Source organism: Ornithodoros turicata, chromosome 9, assembly GCF_037126465.1.
Source record: "Ornithodoros turicata isolate Travis chromosome 9, ASM3712646v1, whole genome shotgun sequence".
NCBI classification, from domain to species: domain Eukaryota; kingdom Metazoa; phylum Arthropoda; class Arachnida; order Ixodida; family Argasidae; genus Ornithodoros; species Ornithodoros turicata.
In genome coordinates this window covers 24,214,655-24,237,361 of record NC_088209.1, presented here as the reverse complement: position 1 = coordinate 24,237,361, position 22,707 = coordinate 24,214,655, and the positions used below count along the sequence as shown (strand labels likewise).

General features: G+C 48.8%; 1 protein-coding gene across 1 annotated transcript in view; it reads left to right on the top strand.

Annotated features, from left to right (window-relative positions):
* Nucleotides 1–6,130: 6,130 nt before the first annotated feature.
* Nucleotides 6,131–22,707, top strand: part of LOC135369437 (uncharacterized) — a 33,736-nt gene continuing 17,159 nt past the window's right edge. The window contains exons 1-12 of the mRNA XM_064603026.1: nt 6,131–6,339; nt 8,106–8,215; nt 9,035–9,123; nt 9,707–9,903; nt 10,049–10,112; nt 10,179–10,305; nt 11,576–11,761; nt 13,809–13,982; nt 20,329–20,395; nt 20,470–20,649; nt 21,064–21,245; nt 22,515–22,626. Of these exons, the coding sequence (XP_064459096.1) occupies nt 6,147–6,339; nt 8,106–8,215; nt 9,035–9,123; nt 9,707–9,903; nt 10,049–10,112; nt 10,179–10,305; nt 11,576–11,761; nt 13,809–13,982; nt 20,329–20,395; nt 20,470–20,649; nt 21,064–21,245; nt 22,515–22,626 (1,681 nt within the window). The 5' untranslated portion in view covers nt 6,131–6,146. The remainder of the gene's footprint in view (nt 6,340–8,105; nt 8,216–9,034; nt 9,124–9,706; nt 9,904–10,048; nt 10,113–10,178; nt 10,306–11,575; nt 11,762–13,808; nt 13,983–20,328; nt 20,396–20,469; nt 20,650–21,063; nt 21,246–22,514; nt 22,627–22,707) is intronic.

Genomic DNA, 22,707 nt, shown 5'->3' with positions numbered 1-22,707 from the left:
TGTCAGTGTGGGCAAGAGCGGGTGACGGCAGGAGGGCAAGGTAGGCAAGAGCGGTGTGAGAGACCGTGTGGAGTGCGCCGAAAACACTGCGAAGGAATGACATCAAAGTGAAAAACCCTGCGGGTTGGTGTTGACCTTGCATGATGAACTAGCATTGGGAACGGGACAGGGAGAAGAGACGACAGGACAGGTTCTAGACAGCACCTGTCCAGTCGTTTCTTCTCTCTGTCCCGTTCCCAGTGCTATAGTTGGTCATGCAACTGCGAAGGAAGTTGTATGAGACGTATGGTTGAGGTGGGAGAGGTGCCGATGTCGTTGAGATACCGGACGCCTGTGCGTCGACCCATAATGAAAAAGAGAGAGGGGCGACTTTCCAACAGAGCCGGGTAGGTAGAGCCTGCGTCACTGTCGTTTGATGGCCGCATTTCTGAGCGGTAGCGACGTGGTGATGATGGCCAAAGTTCGGGTCACCAAATATAGCGAGACACCAGAGCCGGGATTCCAATCTGGTCCACCTTACCTACCACCGTACTTTCACTAACAACGGCGGTCTTAACCGCCAAGTCACCGCTTAAACGCATGCTTCCAATACATTTGCACCCGCTGTGTTGCTCCTGTCTCTTCGACGCACGCGCTTTTGAAAACGACGTTCTTTTTTGTTTTCGACGGCGCTGTGCCTATAACGCTCATGCAGATCACCAAGAAAAAAAATAAGAGGAAAAATGCGATAGACGTGCCCGATATTGCGAAAAAGGGAAGGTCTTGACCTTGGCGCTGTCTTCGCTACTGATCTACGAAAATGCAGCCGAAAGCCGATTAAAGCGGAACAGTGATCGTTGTACCTCGGGGGAGGGGGGAGGAATAACGAATTTGTTCGTGTAGTCCGTTCTACTTTCTTTTTCTAGTTCGTGTAATTATACGCGGATGTACGCTTATTTTTTATCCGATACACATTTCCTATACAAAGTTAAGACAGCAGCATTGATGTCATTTTTGCAGGTGGGTTCTACGGCCAGGCGGACATAAGAGAGTATGTAACTACACGAGATGTCTAGTGCCTCAAAATTCATTAATTAACTTTTAATTGGGGATTTTTTTATAATAGCGAGATAGCGACAAAGCACGTGGCCCTCTGTCGTGAAATATATACAGGATGTCCAGACTGACGTGCACCGGGGTCTAAAAAAAAACACGGTGCGTCATAAGCAAATGAAAACTGCAGAACATTGTGCGAAGTGGCGTGTTTCAACCGCCTGTATTTTCTCATGGTGGCCGATTAATTAATTGGTCGCAACTAATTGCCGAACTTTTTAAGTGTTCGTCTTAGGGCCGAGATGTGAATTATACAGTTGTAGAGCGTGTCGAGAAGTACCCATCGCAATTATTTCCTACAGCATACGCCTTGCGTGGAGCGTTTTTCATTGCCCTGCGAAACCCGAAAGTGTACCCCGTGACCCGAGGCGAAGGCACCAACGCGCGCGCCTCGATTTCAGAGCTCGCAAGCGTACAGAAGAGCTACTACATTCCTTATCTGACCTGAAGGCAACAACAAGCTTATTTCGACTACTATCATAAGTTCTACTATACAGTAACGAGGGAGACACATCGGCAAGCAATTCAGACAATCTGTTTCGTGAACGAGCGGCACAGAGAACAAGGATGGCGCAACGTTTTCAATCATTGGACCTGTCCGTCTCATCACCAGGTAGAAGGTCAAGTATGCGGCAGAGCAAGGCCTAATCCCATTGTTGGCCACTCTAATACCCTAACACAGAGAGAGAAAGAGTTGTGGTCATTGTGTCAGCAGCTACTACGCGGAGCCACAGATCGTGTGGTACCAGATCGCGGAGTGAGGCAGTGCTGTGGAGGGCTTGTGCAATGTAGCAGAACACAACACGATAGATGTGTGTATCCCGTACGTGATCGACCCAGTATTACACCTTAGAACCTGTTTGAGAGCGTCACGTCCAATGATGGCACGCATGGAATCTTCCGCCTTGGAATCTCATAAGGATGGTCGTTTTCTGATTGCTCTGATGTAACGGTATTATGCAGGATTGTAAGCCTTGTAATGGAAATGTGTGTACCGCTGTTTCTTCCTTCAAGGATGCTGCACTACCATGATCGGACGGCTCGTTCCTGAGAATTCCACTGTAAACGTCGGATGCGGAGGTACTTGGTTGTACACCATGTTCAACAACTTTCGAACATGCATGATGGGTATGTCACTCAACGGTTACATTGGACGAGAATTTTGAAAATTAAGTTGTAATCTGTCCAAAGGCCTGTAAAAAAAGTTATGCATAAGAAGGGCAACTTTATAATCACGGAGATCGAAAATATTAAGTACAGACAAAAGAGAAAAAGCACCAAAGAAAACAAAGAAGACAAAGAAAAACACCGACTCCAGACGGCCAACAGAAAGGATAATTCCCAGCGCACGCTTCTCAGCAAAAAGAAGTGAGATTAGAGTTATAGCACTTGAAAAGCCCGTCATTCATATGCATTTTAAAAGATACATACTTCCATATTTGCTTGCTGCACAGGACAAACCTTTTCAGGGTTTTCAGGTTTTCCTGAGTACATATCCTAAAATCCACCTGCAGAACAGTATTTTCATCCACGCCTGTGAAGATCGTGTCAAAGACAGCGTTTGCCTTGTGCCCGTACAATTCAAACGTAGGCAGCCTCATTGTTTGTCGGGCTTATGCGACGGATGCTTTAGCACATTCTCAGACGCTGCTTTCCCTTTGTTTATCCAGGACTCCATTAGCAAATCTCCTGGAATTTACTAAACATTTTCGGCTTCCTCAGAACAAGGGTAACAGTGAACTTGGGCCTCATAAGCCCAGAATTTCCCTTGTGCTATCCGGTAAAGTGATATTACCCAGCACTGCTACTTGTTGTTCACTGAACTTGACGTTCCTTCTCCTCTCTTGTGACAGAAGGACCCTCAGACTACAGTTCCTGAAGACACCGCCAGAAGCGCCGTCGGCGTGTTTGTCTTTCTGTGCCGCCCATCGCCTCACGCCTTCTGAAGGTGAAGTTTGTCCATCAGCTCGCCTGCATCTACGCCACATTAGCTTTCGTGGACTAGCTACGCATGCTCAGGCAACACCTGAAAGGCCTTCTCCGTAGTAGCTCACTGAATCAGTATCTTCCCTAGGCTCCTCGCATGACTGGATGAAGCCGCGCAGTTGCTGAATCTCAACCTGAGCAATACGGCGTTGCAGTGCTACCACTATAACTCCAGCTCTGGAGGTAGTGACAGCGGTTAGGTGTGTGACTTATGAGCAAATCGAAATGTAGTTGACGTTACACACAAAGCAGACACACAAACGCTTCTTTTGCTTGAACGATGGGACCAAAGTTCGGGGCAGCTGTTAGCCGTAATTTTCTGTCGTTGTTGCAAATACGCTGAAGCACATGTGTTCCAGACAATGAATGCCCCAAATTGCTACATGAATTCAACTTACGCTTTCTTATACATTAGTTAAGTCCACCATGATATTTCACGTTGTAAGTTCTCTTGTCTACGAGTCTTTTCTATCAGAGGGTGGAACAAGGCCAAGAGATGCCGTACTGCTCACAACAGTGTATGTTTTCTTTTTTAACATTTTGAAAGTGGAATACAGACAACACTCGATTTATGAGCTGCGTCCTCTGGGACAGGACACTTCCCCTTCTTCATTCCAAAACCCTAATTATGACATTGCTCAACGTTATCTGCATTCGGTCAAGCTACTCTTCGTTTGCGAGGCCACATCCCCCCCAGCCTCGGCCCGGACCTCCTATGCGCCACCCATGTGAGTACTTCACTACTCCACTGTACAAACATCCATTCCAGGTCTTAGGAAAAAGAATGCTGTTCCAACAGTTGTGGCCTGCCAAGTGTCCTTGCACCACATCCACAGCCACCACCGGCATCGAACCCAAGTATACACTGATGCTTCAGTCTCTCTAGTTGCGTCGTCTGCTGCATCCCAGAGGATGGAATTGAGCACGGATTCAAACTCCCTCTTATGTCACCTGCCGAGGCCGAGGCATTCGCTCTATGGCCGCTTTGAGACACGTCTCCTTGGTGGCGCCCAGGGCCTGGAGGATCCTCACCGACAGTAAATGCCTCTTACTCTTCTGCAGTCAGCAGTGACACCTACACCACGATCATCGCCCTGCACTCCGAACTTGTATCCCTGGGACACGGCGTGGTATACCAATGGATTCCGAGCCATGTCAGACTTCCTGGCAATGATCGTGCTGACGCTCTCGCTCGGCAAATCCACGACACTAAGCAACCAGCTGCCCTGCCCGTTGCGCTCTCTATGTACCAGCTGAAAATCTGCCGCTTTATCGCCAACTGCACGCAGCTCTTTCAGCAAGAGGCTATACGCACCAATACCTTCCTTAAATCTATTGGCCCGCTAATGACACATGCTGTGACTGGCCGCATCCCACGCACCGAGGAATCGTTGCTTCATCGGCTGCGGCTGAATGTGGCACGAACTCCGCACCTCCTCTTTAAGATGAGCCAACATCCATCACCTCTTTGCCCCACTTGTCATGTACACTCTTAAAAAGAGGGTGTACTTTAACTCCTTTTTTTGCCACATATATAACACCCTTTTGGAGAGTACAATTACGCTCAAAATGGTGTCTTCTCACTCCCTCAAGGGAGTAGCATAACACCTTTCTCCCTACTGGAGAGTAATATTACTCCCCGGCAGGGAGAAGGTGTTATGCTACTCCCTTGAGAGAGTGCGGAGACACCCTTTTGAGCGTAACTGTACTCTCCAAAAGGGTGGCAAAAGGGTCCATGTGGCAAGGAAAGGAGTTAAAATACACCCTTTTTTTAGGAGTGTAGAAGCTGACGTGCCACACATACTCCTTGCCTGCCAGCAGTACGAAGATCACCGGTCCAGTCTCCGGCGCCGTCTCGCTTATCTAGGCTACCGAGAGCTTCCCCTCGCGGTGCTATATACTTGGCCCTACTCAGCACGCTGAAGTCACGTCCGCGCAGACCCGATTCCTTCTGCACTCTCTGATACCTCCTATGACTGTCTGCACAACGATTAGTAAAGGAGCTGTCTTTTCCTGTATTTCTTCGCAACTTTCTGTGCCTCTGCTGCCTTTATGTTCCTTTTGTTTGTTTGTTTGCTTTTGGGAATAGCAAGTCTACATTATGGCTAATATTTCCTTTCTCTTTTCTCTCTCTCTCTTTCTCCTTTTTTTTTTCTTTGTCAGCATTAAACATCCTCCCCCCCCAATTATGATTCCATCGATTTATCAACAATATTTCCCGTAATGCTAACCGTTCATGCATTGAGGCTTGACCAGCTCCCGTGGCATAGTGGTTACAGGATGATCCTTTCCACACCGAGACTGGTAGGTGACACAGGTTCGAAACCCCGCAACGGCTGTGCTGTCTGGGGTTTTCCCTGGGTCTTCCGGCAGACTTTCCAGACGAATGCCGCCACAGTTCCCCCTGTCCCCCCACTCCTTCCTGTTGACCTCCCCCCTTCTGTCCACGTCAGTACGCTGCTCATATCCACAGTTGCTTCGCGGCACTAAGGCGGAATAATAAAAAAAACATTGAGGCTTGACGGGATTATGGATCGTCAGATAATCACTGACCGCTGCTGAGTGTTTTACCCAGTGACGCGCTTATGCAAACAACTACAGGGTTGATTTTCCTCGTAACTCCTCCCTCACTGTTCTCTTCTCTCGAAGCAATTTCTACCCCAGACATCCGCTACCACGCACCAGTGCCCGTGCAGCATAATAGCTACGTTTTCTCTTGCGTTTTTTTTTTCTTGTCTTGTGATTTGTGAATGGACACGAGGTACTTGAGACAAAGCATACGAAGACAACGTAGACATCTCACAATAAAGGGCATGTCATTAGCGAGACAGTATCATGACTTAATGGCAAAATTCTTAACGACAGCGTATACTCGGAAGAACTGACGAGACGACATAATATCTGTATTCATTCTTGGACTCATCATCACATGGAAAAAACACGAGACAGATTTGCATTATAAAACCGAGCACAGCACGATGCTTTCAGAGAGCATCTTCTCGTGGACGAGAAGAGCACAGCGACCAGGAATTGTTCTCCTGGAAGGGTCTTTTGGAGTTCGGGCTCAAATGACTCCCGCGTTGCTGCCACTTGTGTGCGGGACTATCATCCTCGCGCTGGTGTTGGCTCCTACTGTGCGCTGGCTACGTGTGTGGATTGCAATGAGGCACTTACCAGGACCGTCGAGGGTAGTGCCGTTCTGGTACCTCTTGAGGGTGACCTGGTCCAAAAGACACACCAGCTGGAGTGATGTAACCACAGGTGAGTATAGAACGTGACGTGAAGCGCGTGGTAGCCGTGAAGGACGGTCATTTGAGTAGAGAGACTCCCGCCCGGCGGACGACGACGATCGTGACTACCGGGAGGACGACGGGCTCGCGGCGAGCTGGTGAGGTCGAGAATGAACAGAACGGGAACAGCTGAGGCTTGAATAGAATAGTACACTCTCCGGAGAGGTAGAAAGAAAAGAAACGCAAACGTAGGTGCACTGGTGGGCACTGGTGGTGAACGTGCACTGGTGCGATCAGCTGTTCGATGACGCTTGATTTATGAATACACCGAATGATTTAAAATATTTTTTCAGCCACGTATGTCCTTGAGGTAGTTTGCCAGGGCACACGGCGCAGGTTGTTGGTGCTGCTTTGAACAGATCCCCAGTACCTTCTCAACACTAAAAGGTTGCTTGTCAAGTTTTGCAAGGGCGTTCTTCAGTGTTCTCCGACTATAGAGTTGAAGCGTCGGCAGGTGACCAGCACGTGCTCCGTGTTCTCCGCAGTTCCGCAAGTTGAACAGTTCGGCGATCCAACGACACCTATCTTATGCAGGAATGCTGCTGCGAACGGGACGTTGAGTCACAGGCGATGGATGACGTACTCTAACGGCATTGGCATCTTCGATAGGAGGCAGTAGGTGCAGTTGGGGTCGATTCGCCTAAGGAACGAGTGATTCATGACGTCGCCTGTCCTATGGAACCTTCCTATGGAACCTTCTTCTGGACTTAAAGTCCAGAAGAAGGTTCTCGTTGAAATCGTTGTATAGCAACAAGAGCGATGGTTCCAATTCGTGAAGAGGAGCTCTTTTGACGGGATGACGTATTCTCGGATGTTTATTCAGGGGCCTGGTAGCCCTGCGTCGCACCTGTCCTTGGAGCAACTGCCGCACCGTGAATGCTGCGGCTAGCCAGTGTCCTGCAAGCGACGCAGAATCTGACATCAGCACTTTGCAACGACGATCCTTGGAACCCTAAGACCCCAAAAGGAAGCAGCCTCGTATTGGAGTCGTAGGGTTCCAAGGATCGCCGTTGCAAGGTGCTGCTGTCAGACTCTGCGTCGCGTGCAGGACACTGGCTAATTGCAGCGTTCGCGGTGCGGCAGTTCCTCCAAGGACAGGTGCGACGTAAGGCTACCACGCCCCTGAATAAACATCCGAGAATAGGTCATCCAGTCAAAAGAGCTCCTCTTCACGAATTCGAACCATGGCTCTTGTTGCTATACAACGATTTCAACGAGAACCTTCTTGTGGACTTTAAATGTCCATTCCTATGCCAGGTCTGAGCCAAGGGACACAGAGAACTTCAACATACCGCTCCAAATGAAGTTATCCGCTATTACACCTTCTTCCTGCCCTACGGCACTTCTACATCATCTTCCTGAGATTTCCGTTTCGATCACAATCGTTCAAGTCCGCACAGTTCCTCCATGAAACGATTAATGCTAAAATACACGAAAACACTGTTTGCCTTTGTATGGTACAGCTTGAGACAAAATTCTTCGGAACACGGTACTGACGTATTTCTTCATCGGAGCGGCCCCCTGCTAGCTATCAGAAAGAGTTCGAATAAGAAACGGATGATCGGCTATTCTGTCCATCTCTCAGTATGTGTGCTCGAGCCTCTTCTTTGCTGCTAGGTCGTCGCTCCAATGGCGAAATGCGACACCCGGGTGTTCCGTAAGCTTTTGTCCAAAGCTGTACGTGGCCTTGTTAATTGATCAATGGTGAATTTTACGACCTGTGCTATATGCTTGCAGAATTCTTCTCCGCACTTCGAGAGCTGTCCTCGCGCTACACATCTCAAAATTACATGGTCTACATGGGACTGGCGCCCGTTGTAATCCTACAAACTCCGGAAGCTGCGGAGGTATGTTATTCGATTCCGACGAATGTTTCTGGAAGGTGGACCGCATAAATCCTCAGGTTGTCCGAGTGCACTGTACGTAACGCAGGTTATGTGCAAGTGCCGTGCCCTACGCACAGACGGTAAACGTAAACATATGCGATGCAGATGAAACCCAAGAAATGTCGTCTGATGTGCATGCCACCGTTTCCAGTAAGAGCAAACGACAGGGTTGCAAGGTAGCAGAGCGAGATACAGCAGAGCACACCAAGACAGCTTGATGCTATGTCGTTCCTTTAAAATGGATGCACATACCAAACACGTCGAATCAAAATTGAAGGAAATATTCCTTTTTTGGAAAGCAAGCGCCACCTGTGGCACGCAAAGGCTCATGGGAGCTTAGAGCGTCTCAGAGCATTATGAGACGGCCAGAGGCGGAAGTAGAAGAAGAACAACATTTCCGGTGTGCGCGGCAGCAGCGTCAGCCGTGGTAAATCATAACCGAAGCAAACGACAGAGCAGTGTCCCCAAAGTTCCCATGCTGCTTTGAGCCGCGCGCTTGGTGGCGCTCGCATCTTTTTAAAATTGTCTATTATACCTCCATAGTATAGTTGCGTACGACGTTCAGAACGATCTCTAATCGGAGAAGACATTCGTCTGTAAACATATTCGACGTGGTACCCTGATTCCCGTTCGGCGGGAAAGCGCTAGTGACTTTCGACATCGTTGTCAACAAGGCGTAAGGTACACTCGAAATCTGAGCTTTCACGGTATTTTATGTGTATTTTTTCTTTTATGCTATAACCTTCATTTCGTGACTATTGTGTACCTCTCTGTAAACAGGCACTGCTCGCGAACAAGACGAATAACCGGAAACCATTTCTCTACAAATTTCTTGAGGTGGCCTTGGGGCCTCGCAATATGCTGACATCGTAGGTATACCATTATGCATACTCTATCTTTGCTATTGCTATTGCTTGCTATCTTACTCTCTCTATTGCGGTTGCTGCTGCACGAGCCAAAAAGTCCAACGCCTGTCTGTTGTCACGCGTGTCTGCTGTCTGTGTCTGTTGTAAACCATGCACACGCAAAGAAAAACATCGAAAAACACCGATTTCGCGAAAATCAATACACATCGAAAAACATACGCCGAATCCGCCCAGAAATAAACATCGGAAACGCGGAACCATAGTTATACCTCACAGCTCCTTCTCTTTTATTTCTTCTTCTTTTTCTTTTTTTTCATACGAACGACGCAACCGACGAATCCCGTTCCCCTTCTATTACTGTCAAAGTAACGGCGTCTTTTTGTGTACGTATAAAAACCGTAAGTTTCCGTAGTCCAGAACGTTACGCCACCGAATTTGCAGTAAAAGGCAACCCAGAAAGCGAGAACCTGTTGAGAGCTAATAGCAGGTTACTACAGAAACTCGCATGCAAACTGAACTTGGCCTTACTTTTACAATGCCTCTTTGGTAATTATAAAGCCTTTCTTCTCAAACATACTTTCCGTAGATGTGGCGACATCTGGCAGAGAAAGAGGAGACTAATGGCGCCATCGTTCCACGCCAAATGCGCTGAACAGTTCTTGGTTCCTTTCAACGAGGAGGCCGACTGTCTACTGGAAAGGATCACAAAAGAGGTCACAGGGGACAAGTGCCTTTTACCAATGACGAGGCACATCCGACACAGCTCGATCCAGAGCATATTCGGTAAGTTTCACATGGCATATTAAGTGAGGTGGGATATGGTAGCTTCACATAGTATGAAATGAAGAAGAAAGTTCCTCGTAGGATACCGATAAAGTAGGATATATCGTTAGCGATGTTTGACCAAACTGCAACGTCCACTTTGTAGCTGCAGGAATGGGAACGAGGATCAAGAGTAGCAAAGTACGAGTGGTGTCATCAAGCGCGCATTTGTAAGTGTACAGAGAAGGCTGAATAATTGCTTGTGACCTCACTAAACCTGAATTGCACGCACACAGGATAGAACTCAGCTTGGTGGGTCGTGCTTTTCGCCCGTGGACATGGTACCAGTCTATCTACGACTTGACTGCTGAAGGAAAGTGGTTCCGAGAAAGGGCAAGAGAACTGCATGAAATCGTTGCCGAGGTATCCTATACGACGTAGTAAACGGCTATCCGTGTATTCACGCGAGTGACATTCCACGGAATACTACAGCGGAAGATGCGCTAGACGTCTTAGCTCTCTGCTGCCACGTCATATCTTTTCGTCCTCTTCTAGCCATGGGGAATAAATGTAAAGATCTCGATGTAGAGATCTCGCCAAGATAAACTTTGGGGTTTGTAACTGAGATAAAACGAATAAAAACGGTGTCGGGAAGCTAAAATAGATGTCAGAGAACATATTATGCACCAATGTTTTATATCGATACTACCGCTTGACCCATTTCTCTGTGGATAAACCGTGGAAATTAAACAAACCGGTTACAGCTATGTTTCCAATCGGCTATACCTCTGTTTCAGCTTCTTCCGTCAGATGGCGACACGGTCGAACGCGGCGGTGCGGACGATACCGAAACCAAGTGAACAAGTAGAACTGAACGCAGAGCACTACTGCACGAAGTCGTCTGCAACGCCGCGTTCAACTGTGTCGCCATACGACGGAAGAAGTTGAAACGCAGATATAGCCGACTGGAAACACAGGTATAGTCGTTCTTTTTAATTTCCACGATGTATCCACAGAGAAACGGGCCAGATGGCAGTATCGATATAAAATTTTGGTGCATAATACGTCCTCTAACATTTACATTAGCATCCCGAATCTGTTTTTAGTTGTCTTGTCTCCACTAGAAACCCCAAAGCTTATCTTGGCGAACCCTGTACTAAGACCAACACCACCTAGATACAGAAAGCCTGCTTAATGCCTCCTCTCACACGTAGACATATAAAGTCAGCCAATCGCAGATGCCAGCCATGGTGAGAGCCAACCGCCGCCGACGGGTTTCAAAACACACGCTTTCTGTGGATACCATGGCCGCCCATGCGACTGATGGCGGATTGTTTCCATAGCTGAAAGCACGGTTCTGATTGGCTGACTCTTAATTGTTACGTCACATCGCCCAAGCGATCAGGCTTTATATCTAGGTGGTGTTGCTACGGTTCAGCCAAACGATATTCGGTAGCAGACGACAGGAAAAGAGAGTGTCGTCTGCTATGTGCACACTACACCGCTCCCGATATTCCAGCGCCGTGTGAATGCTCAGCATAAGACGCGTCGAAACTTCCGTCCCGTGAGCAGTTTTTTTTTTTTTTTTTTTTGCCTTTTCTTTCACCAGGATATTCCGTAGGGGCGTCGCTCGTGTGAATATATGGTGTGTATACTAAATGCTTTCGTTGTCCTTACCTCTCTGTCCCGTAAGGTGGTTGACGAACGGAGAGCTCTGGATGTTGAAGAATCCCCGCCTGACATCCTGACAGCAGGGAGAGAAGGAATAAGATCGGAACACGGTTACCGTACTTGCCTGGATGTCATCCTAGAGAAGACGAGGAACGATGATTGTAGCAGTGAAGAGATACTCCATGACATGAATCTAATGATAGGTGCCGTAAGTAAATGCTTGCTATCAACAAAGTCAGTGGACTTCGACGTCCGTTCCGTACTTTCCGCGAAATAGAAAATAATGTAGTGGTTGTGCACCGGTGTCGCAGCCGTCAACCACCCAGGAGCTCTGGGATCGAAAGCAATAAATAACTTCAGTGCGACGGTCGCGCCAAGAATATTCGCGTTCGCAGTTTCCAGTTCTAGGGCACTGTCCAATCAGTATTCTTTTGGCCCAAACTGAACTTTATAGTTTCGGATTCGCCAACACTAGGTGACGTCACCGGCAGCTCTGGCGTCCGTTTCCTAGCTACGCTCTGCGCCCCAGGTTGGAAGACTGCTAGCAGTTGTGAGAAGTGACGGAAATCGACCTTTTAGGTGCAATGTTACCAGACGCGCTGGTTGACTAAGCTGTTAAGGCTTTTCAAAGCTAGAAGTCAATTTTATGATACTTCTGCTTCACATAGCCAAACAATATTTCGAGAGAATACAATATGAGACACGTGGAATGCAATTTTGTACAATTCTGAACATATACCAGGTTTAGCCTGTAGTGACACTTCGATCACAGAAGAAATGGGCGGCACGCAGTTTCTAGAAGGCGAGGCCCTGAACCCCACGCTATTATACCCCGAACAATCAGAAATACGTCAGCAATAATCAGACTAACGGATTTAATAGGTCTTAAACCCCTTGTGTTGATTAATGTCGCGTCCGGAAATCCATCTATGAAACTGATACCACTGTATCCACAGACCGACCGCTGTGGCGTCGCTCATGATCTCAGTTGTCTCGCGACGTAAACCCCCAACTAACAATTATCATGATACCACTATGTTTGGCATCGTCCGACAATCTACCTGACTAAATGTTTTTCGTCCGAAAAGTGCTTAGATATCAAATAATCTAATTTGTAAAGATCAGTGTGGCTTCCGCAGCTACAGAGGCTCCTGCGGCGTGACGTCACTCCCGAAGCGGAGGAGAGGGCGGCGCTCAGAGGAGGAAAAGCGCCGTCCAGACTCCCCGCAACTCTGTGAGACAGCCGGACGGCCGCGGCATTCTTTCCCTCAGGGCCGCGCCCTCATTGGTTCTTAGGGAGTGACGTTTTCCCGTTTTTCCCGAGAAGGAATTCCGGTATACTCTCAACATCCGGCGTCTGCTCTTGTCATGTATTCCGTCGAATAATGTCAAACTACGACACTATTTCGCGTGGGATCTTCGACACCGTGATCAGTGGTCCAGGAGGAATAAAAAGACCCTAAATAGTTTCGAAATCGACTGAAACGGATGTGAGCTTCTCTTTAAAGGGGCAACGAGGTGACACTTAACATGGTTCGAAACCGTGTTTCGTCTGGCAGGCTGTTCATCAGGAGCCACCATGCAAAATATTTTCGCCGTGCGGTGTATATAGACATCTACCCGAGAAACGTTATCATGACGTTGGTAGACAGACTGAAACCGAAACAAATCAGAGGGGGAGGGCTGGCTTCCACGAATGGGCACTTGTTCGCTGCATCCTATTGAAAGAAAAGTAGGACCGAAGGTCGCGTCCCTTTCAGAGACCATTGTAATCCCCCCCCCCCCCAAGACTGTGGCTTTCGGACGCGACCTTGTTCGCCCCTAGCTTTGAGTATAGTTCAACTCTACCAAATTGGTGGCGCTGTTGTACACTATGACGTCATATTTTTTTACCAACAGGGAGAGGTCTATTGTCACTCTGCAACCGAATCTACAAAAACAGAAAGTAGCCGCAGACCGCCGACAATCCTTGCGTGGCGTCGAGAAGTCCCCGTGCCTTTCTTCTGTGTCACGCGCCATGGGGATAGGCTACGGCACAACGTTCGCTCATTCTTCGATACGCCCTTTCCAAGAATGAATGTATTTGTGAAAGGTGGTGCGCGAAGCAGAGATCTCGCACGCGCGTGGTGCAGGCCGCCTGTGCCCGTCGTTCTTTCGCGGGAGCTCATTTTTTGTAGATCACGCCGCAGCCGAAAACAAAAGAAAATCTGGGCGTCGCCTCAGTGCTCCTTAACGGAGGAATTTCCTCATTCCAGGCATACGAAACGACGACAACAGCTGCTGTGCTTTGCTTGTATCTCGTATCGCTAGATCCAGAAGTACAGCGAAAGATACAGGACGAACAGGACGCGATATTTGCCGGCGACATTGACCGGGATGTTACTATGGCGGACATCGAAGAAATGACATACCTCAGTTGCTGTTTAAAGGTAAGCGGATATGCCACATAATAAAACAGTCACCGTGAGTTCCACAAAGGCGTAGGCAAAGAAACGTGCATTATTGTGGCGCTACTCAGACTAGAGCCCTGCACGGGCACGGGCCCCCGGCCCGCGGGCCGGGCCGGGCTTGTTATTGGCTGTGTGCTCCGGGCCGGGCCGACAAAATACGCCGGCAGATCGGGCCTGGCAGGGCCCGGGCCGTCAAAGTACGCCACCACCGCTGGCCGGGCCGGGCCCGGGCCGACAAACATGTTTCTGAGTCAGGCTCGGCCGGGTCAAGCAGCTAATTGACCACAATGGAGGACTTTAGTTCATATCATCACGCGCTTGCGTCATTCCTGTGCATATATTTGCAAAGACATGCAAAGGACACTGCATTATGCGTATGATTCGACCCTGTAGAACATTCTCAAAGCCATTTCACATTGCTCCTCACTCCTCACGTATTTCACAATCACGTTGGCAAAGCTTGGTGAGAGGGGTAGGGACTGGGAAAAGGTGTTTGTCGACAGCATCCTCTATACCTCCGCAAAAACTTGACAGTGTAACGATAACGCCCATTGCCGCGTGCGTTCTGCATTTAATTTGAAATCGTGCTGTTACGGTGTCAAACCGCGAGCACTTGTATGTTTGTGGCCTTGTCTTCTCTTCTTATAAATTTACTTATAAATTTGTTTGATAAGCGCCAGAAACGCGTACGTCACGGCTGGAAATACTAGGCCGGGATCTACTCGCCGAGTCACCGGGCCGGGCCGGGCTCTACTCACTGGTCCGCCGCGCCGGGCCGCATAAAAATATGAAGGTCCGGACCCGGGTCGGGTCAGGCCATTTTTCGATGCGCCCGGGCCGGGTCGGCCCCGCAAAAGTCGGCCCGTGCAGGGCTCTAACTCACTCTCTAGTCCTGCCCTCATCCTAAGAGGCAGTTTAGCGATACTGGCAGTTCTCATAGACTACCACTTTTCTTCAATGAAGATTTCTTTTTGGTAAAAGGCAAACTGTCGCTACCTTATGATCGTATTGAGATTTGGAAGCTAGCACGCACCCGTGTGGGGCTCCCCCGTGGGGCACGCACCCGTGTGGGGTTCTGTGGGGGGCTCCATTATTGCATTCTGCACTGTTCCGCATTTTGAACATTTTGTACATTGTTAGTACCAGGTTGGTGTTCAGATATCCGATATTAGCACACCCTTGAAGTATCAGATCACGCCTCCGTTCATTTTTCATTTCTCCCTCTCTCTCTCTCTCGCTCTCGCTTTCTTCTTTTTTTTTCTTTTTTTTTTTTTCGTTTTCGGCTGCGTCGCGTTTTACACACATCGCGCGGTATTGCACAAGAATAGTAGGCCCGTTTACGTGAAGGCCGTGAAAGACGAGGAGACGAGAGAAGTCGATTTCTCCGCTGCATGCAAACCGGTGTATATCGACTTGAAAGAGAAGTCGACACGGCGAAAACAAGACGCTAGGATGAGTTAGTTAAAGAAGACAGCTTTCGACCGAAACCAGTCATGCAACTTATCCTGCAGCTTCTCCTAAGATCGGTCGAGTGTTCTGCAACCTTAGAAGGCTCAGGCCCGGTTTGACCAAAGCCGATTAACATTTGAAAAGAGATCAACGGTCCTTCAACTTGAATTTAATGCTTAACTCTGCTTCACGAAAGGGAGTTATTGTCACTGAAACATTCATCACGTCACCATCTAACGTTTGTAAAAAAGAATTGAGTGTTAACTTCAAGTTTTAGCCACCCTTGATCTCGGTTCAAAGTTGACCAGCGTTCGTGAAACCGCGGGCCTCAGTCGATTGTCATGTAAACCCTCGCCATTCGACCTTGACGATTAATCGACTGGCTCTAGTATGTTACGAACGGCATCTCCTAGAAGCCCCGTGCGACGTTCTCGCGGGTCGTAGCATATAGGCTTCAAACAGTACAATACCCGTTCCGTACGGAATAGCAAGCAATCCAAGCACATAAGATGAAGACAGACAAAAAACAAACGTACTCGGCACACGACATTGCACACGGGGCCCAGCGGATGGAAGCAACGACTTGGATTGGATTTCAGGGACGCCGAAGCGGACTGGCGCTTACGCGTTGAAAGGCCGTGGCCGTATCCACCGTATCGATCATGGCGCCTCCCAGACTTAGATGCTGGGAGGAGTGTCGCCTCCGTACAAGTCCTTCGTTAAAGGAAAATTTATTAAACTCAAGAACGGAATATGAACTGCTACTTCACACCTTAGTTGACATATATACGCCTTACATACATACACACATACTTACATAGTTACATACACACATAGTACTCCTTAAGGCCACCACTCTAGATGTCTGCGATTATCTACTGTATGGGATGCAGTACATAATGAGTATGAGTAGATACACAGGTGCAGAGTATTTACAGGGAAAATGAGAGCACGTGAATGACGCTCGGGCGGCGCACCAGAAACGGTCACCCACCCACTGTGAAGCAAGATAGAAGGGTGATGCCGCCATTCGCGCGTGAACTCTTGCACACCTAAAGCGAGTAGTTCATGCTGTTAACACTTTGGTGAGCAAAACGCGCACGTTGCGAACTAACAAGGAGATAGGGGTCGTCCGTTGACGTCGGGCCACAGTGCAACGAGCTTTCCACAGCACCGAAGCACCACAAGCAGTGAGCAAGACACTTAGCCGATGTGGCCGCCTATGGTCGAACTGTACAGGAAACAAGATGTGTGTGGACCGTCTGACTATGCTCTAGAATGTACGAGCAACGTGGCACTCGAAGATAACATGCTGGTTAGTCTCCTGGTGCGTACAGTATGGACAAACGTCTGATGCTGTTACGTTCCATGAGTGTAGACGATCACGAGTTGGCTGGATTCCTCAGGCAAAACTCCATGACATCTCGTCTCATGACGTCTCGTAAAAATCCAGGGAGACAGGCGCATACAGCTGCCCACGATATATTTGCCACATGCTCCATTCGTCTTCTCACACCGTCATATGTTGTGACAATGCTCTGTAGAACCGGTTCGCCCTGGTACAGTGCATGTCTGGGAATGGTGGACTACAGAAGGAAGTACGCTCTGAATTCGACAGGCCAACAGAGACGTACCAAGCTTGTGGTCGCAGTTCAGAAGCGTTATTGGACGCCAGTTTTCGGGATTCGCCAAATCACCACTGTTCTTCGGGAGCAGCACGATGTGCCCGAAGCCGAACGATTCTGGGAACGGAGCACCATTCAGGCTGCTGCGCACCACTTCGAAAAGAAACCACCGAAGTGAAGGCCAGAAAACCTTATAAAATCCTGAGGAAAGGCCGTCCGGACCAGGACCTTTCCCGGGTACGGTCCTTCGCACAGCAGTATCCAACTCTCCAATATACGAAGAGGCTACGCCAGTGCCTCTCGATCCACCTGAGGGAGGGCTGGGAGCCCGTCCAAAAAAGGTACTTTGCCCATTTGGGATCGGCGAATCAGCGTACAAGGCTCGAAAGAAAGCTTCATATCCGCCGAGCACTTCATCAGGGTCTTCAGTAACGCTGCCATCAGGTCGACGGAAACTGGAAGACAGTCTGTGCTCAGTCCGGCGGGCGGAATGAAGATACTGCGCAACACCATGACCAGCGAGGGCCTGCGCTTGCAAATAGTTTTGTCGCATTTTTCCAGGAGGTGACTGAAGGGCGAGAAGGTAACGCTCCTGTAGCGTTTCCAAGTATTCCCTCATTAGCGGCGTCAACGGCGCCCCTCTTCTCACGATGCGTATCTTTGCTCCCAGTTGTTTGAGGGCAGATGTCCACTCACGTGCACGTTGACGACCCCATGACAGAAGTACGCCTTGCACCCAAACTTTAAAGTTTTCCCATTCTATTGCTGATGGTGTGCGATCCGAAAGGTACCCTTCAATTTTGGTCTTCACATCGACCACAACCCCATCATCCACCAGCAACGAGGTATCAGGGCGCTAGCGAACGTCTTCGCCCACCAGAAACTGTTCGATGTGGAGGGAAAGGATCAGAGCGTTATGATTACTCACGTGAACACCAAGCTGACGCGTACTAGCTACTCTGCACCCAAAGATATGAGCCTGGAGAAAGAGCGGCGCGTAGAAACGATCTAGGCGGCCCGGCGATTAGCCGCGTGACCACGTAGCTGCAAACACCGAACCGTGTAAACGTGTCCAGGCATCCACGAGGCAACGTCGCTCCCATAATCGGCGTAACTCCCGCGCATTCCATGTCGGCCTGCCACGGCCCGGTCTACGAACGTCGCGATCGGAGTCCACAACACAGTTGAAGTCGCCACACAAGACGGCATCAGACGAAACAAAAACTAGTGCGAAGGCTATAGAAAAAGGAATTGGTCTCAGTGACGCGAGCAAGTGCATAAATGGTGAAAAATGTCAGTTTCCTACACCCGACAAAGAAGTCAAAGCGAAGCGCACGCGCGTCTGCATCATGTCTCGCAAAGCTGTGGGACAACAAGTTGCGATTGAGTATAACGGCTCCCACGCCGCATTGATGCGCAGAGCCAAAGCTGAAGAATGCGCGGACATTGCATCGTTGAGTGAATGAGATGACATCCGCGTGACACGTAAAATGAGTTTCTTGTAGGAACAGCAGATCACAACTCAAGCTGCGCGCGAATTGTATAATAGCTGTCTGCTTGGCCGCTGATCTGAGCCCTTGCACGTTAAGCGTCATGACATGAAGAGCCACAAGTGAATGTAAAAGAGCACAAAACATCAGTCGCATGAATCCTCTTCAGGAGATACAGCATGAAGCGTAGGAGAACTAGTCCGCGGCTTCTTGTGATGGCGTTTCGGCTTCCCGTCGGACGCATCAGTCCCATCACCAGACGCGGTGAGGTTGGTTTGGTGTTTCCCTACAACATTTCCAGCAAGGGACTCATCGCCGTCGGAACGTTGAAGCGAATACACTGAAGTCGAAGTTTCACTGGGGCAGGAGCTTAGGGGAGATGATCTTGCGTGTAGCCCTTTCAGGATGCCCCGGCTAGGGATAGCTGCCTCTGCCGCTACGTCTTCCTCGATAGGACAAGTTGGAGGGGGAGCACACTCCACAGTCCCGAGTGCACAGGTCGAGCACATCGGATGTGGCCCCTCTGCTTGCCGCGATGGCGACGGTGTTCACCTCCATCTCGGTGTCAGCAGTAGCCAACAAAGCAGAGTCGTTTCCCGAAATACTGACTCAGCCACAATGGCGACGTCGTCCGCCTGATATTCAGGAAGGGTCTCTTCAGGAACACAGGCCATATTGCCAACCTCTGGCAGAGGAGAAAAGTCTGATGCCTGCATTTGATGAGCAACAACTTGAGACGATGCGGTAGTCCTGGGTAAGTCTTGATGCAGGCCACGCGCGGACGAAGAATACGAACGTAGCATGGTGTGGTCAACCTTTGCGTGATTGTGACTACAGCGACGGCACAGGGTGCGACAACCCGTCGTATCGTGGTCAAACACGGCACATCGTTCACAACGAGGTACCTCACAGTCGCTCCGAATATGGCCCTCAGAGCCGCATCTGCCACAAACGTTCTTCTTTCCCTTGTAATCAATCATCACCCGATCACTCCCAACGACTAGGAAGTTGGGCACTGTTTTTTTCGTGTCAAACTTTACCAGCAGGATGCCGTTTCGGATATTCGGACGGTGCTTGTAGATCGGGAACGAAAACGCTTCGACTGTTTCAAAAGGAGCAAGGGCATGAACAAGAGCATCGTCGAAGTCATACTCGGGGAGCCGCTTGACAGTATACTGTCCTCGAAGTTGTAACAGGTTCCAACGGTGCCTCAACATCGCCCATGACAACCTTGCCAGCTTCGAGGAAGGAGTCACGTGCACGTGTATGCTTCGTAGTCACTTGGAAGGTGAGGCCGCCTTGGTGTTGAAGCGAGTGTACATGGTCATCACCGACCAAATCACAGACGGCATCAAGGAAGCCGTCTACGGGAACCCCATCGGGGACAGTGAAATTGAAAGCGTGATCCTTGGGAGGTCTCATGGCGGTGGCCTAGACTGGCGCTGCAGGGACGCTGGTAGACATGTTGTAGAATCCTGGGGTAGACCACTCGACTACAAGCCGACCCCCGGAGGCCGCGAATAATTAAATCACATGAAACTTAGCAGAGCTTGATCAATGTGCGACCGTTCAGGAACACTTCTTCTTCTTCTTCCTTCCAAGTCCTTTGCTCTCTTCCATCACCTCCTCCTCCAGCTTTTCTTCTAGCCTCTCTCCTTGATGATTTCTATGCTCCTGACAGACCGAGTGATGATTTAGGTAGGGTTTTTAGAAATCCTACATGCCATTTACTTGCCCTTTAGTCTGCTCTATTCTATTAAGGAAACACTGCGCTTGTTCCCGTCGCTACCATTCATCGCAAGGGTCCTGGATCACGATTTAACCATAGGCAAGTTCTTTGCTATTGCTATTGCGTGTTACTCAAATTCTGACTATTTTTCTTTTTTTTACTTTTTATTTCAGAAGGACATGTTATTCCCAAGGGCGTAATATGCGCAGTTAACATCTTTCAGCTCCATCGAGACAGCACCACGTTTCACGACCCCGAGGAATTTATTCCAGATCGTTTCATGAACTGTAACGAAAAACAGTGGCATCCTTACGCTTACATTCCATTTTCTAGTGGTCCACGAAAATGCATAGGTATGTATGTCTTTTGATATTGGTTAATAACAAATTATTAATGTGGTGATAATGACATTCCTTGAGAGAGAAGAAAACGGTGAACAAGAAGCAACAGACGTCGTTGTCTTCCCTCAATCTCAAGAATGTCATCATCTCCAGAATAGCACCAGTTCTCTTGCATCCTACTTTTATGTTCAAGATTATTAGTGCTTCGTCTCAGGCTGCAGAGGCCTTCACCCTAGCTCTTTCACTATTGTAAGAACACACAAGTGCACAGTTCCCTTGTTAGGAACCGAATGAGGCTCGTGCTCCCTTCGCTAGCTTCTTTATTGTCTTCCGCGGCACCCTGCAGCTATACGTTTGACCGTAACCAACTTGCCCGAATCGGGCCTTACCATTATGCCTTCACCCTAAATATTTTTATCGTTTCAGGTCAAAGCTTTTCCTACGTAGAAATCAAGGTTTTTCTGTCAAAGCTATTCAGGCGTTTTACTTTCGTGGCGCAAAAACCTTTAGAAGAAATAAAGTTCAAGTTTGAAGTGGTCCTGAAAGTCAAAGATGGAATCCATGTATGGGCCTCAAGGAGGAATAGGAGAAGTCAATGCGTCACTTCCGTTGATTGAAGGTGCTCTGTACTAAACTATAGTCATGTTCAACCAAAGAACGGCATTGCGGGTGCCTCCTCTTCTGCCTATATTTAATCAACAGAAGACGAGATAGCGTTTGAAGAGGTGTGTATATAACTTCTCCGGTTCGAACTTACATTCGTCAAAGCTTATTTTCAAGCTTATTTTTATTCGAAAGTTCCCCTCCAGCACCCGAGATGCCGTTGTTATGTTGGAACACTCATTGTAGAAATCGGCAAAAGTGGCGAATAGTAACCTAGTGTCTGTATTCGTCTGTGAATGGAACGCTGTCCTACAAACTATAACTGTGCACTGTACAGAACTAGCAGAGCAATAAACAAGAAGGTGGAAGATTGCCGCACAAACTGTATGAGAACATCAGCCTACACACCCCTCTTGCTGCACCTTTTCAAACAGAAGTGACTTCCATTCGGTATCAATTTTTTGTTCTCTTTTCATCCTCTCTTTCACTCTGTAACAAGAAACAAGCACGTTCGAGATTGGCTAATCTAATATAGAGGGTAAACACTGTACGTCATACGGAGTGTCGCCTTACTTAGAAGAGTTTGGATTGTAATGCCCTCTCGATGAAAAGTCAACACAAGGGACCTAGAATCCACAAAGGAAAGAAATCAATGTCTCCAGACAGACTCCTTCGATTCGTTGCCGTCGGGGGCTTTAAGTGAGCCTGCCCCCCCCCCCCCCCCATCCATGGTGTTGCTAGTTTTAAGAGGTTCGCTTCATTCAGTTACATCAGATGTCGCGTGTATTTTGCGTGAATGCGTAAGAGGGCAACACGTAGCAAAAAAAAGGCGATATAATATAGCGCATGTATGTACGTGAGGCACCGTAGGTACAGGAAAACCATGCCATGTAAGGGCGAATGGCTCGACGTGGTGGTTTAGAACAGGTGGTTTAGAGGGGTGGTTGGTGTGTACAACAGGCCAATGATTGTCCAGCTCTTCTGTGACGAGTAGAGCCAGTTTTCTTTGGGCGAGGCTCCCGTCAGACTTCAGGAGTCCTCCAGAAGGCCGTGGTGTTTCACCATTGAAGATTCAATAACAACGACTTGTGTCATATTGTGCTCTAACTGTAAAATTTCTGTAAGTATATCCTGGGGGAGGGGGTAACGTTGGGTTAACGAGCGATCTGCCTGCCTATGCTGGCGGTATGTTGCTCTGGGGTGAGGGAACAAGGAGGGAGGGGATGGGGAGAACAGTTGTATTAGTTGCTTGTAGGCATCATGTGTTCCTCTAGCCGCCCTTGTGGGTCGACGACCTTGAAAAAGTCCAAAAGAGCTCTTTGGATGAGCTTCCGACGATGGAGGTCGCCACGGGGATACACAATCTCCTCGAGTTCAGGCGTGCAGGTGGGCTGCACAGCTTGCTGCAGCCTGCGTCTTGCATCCGATGTGGTTGGGCAGTCCATAATAACGTGTTCCTCCGTTTCT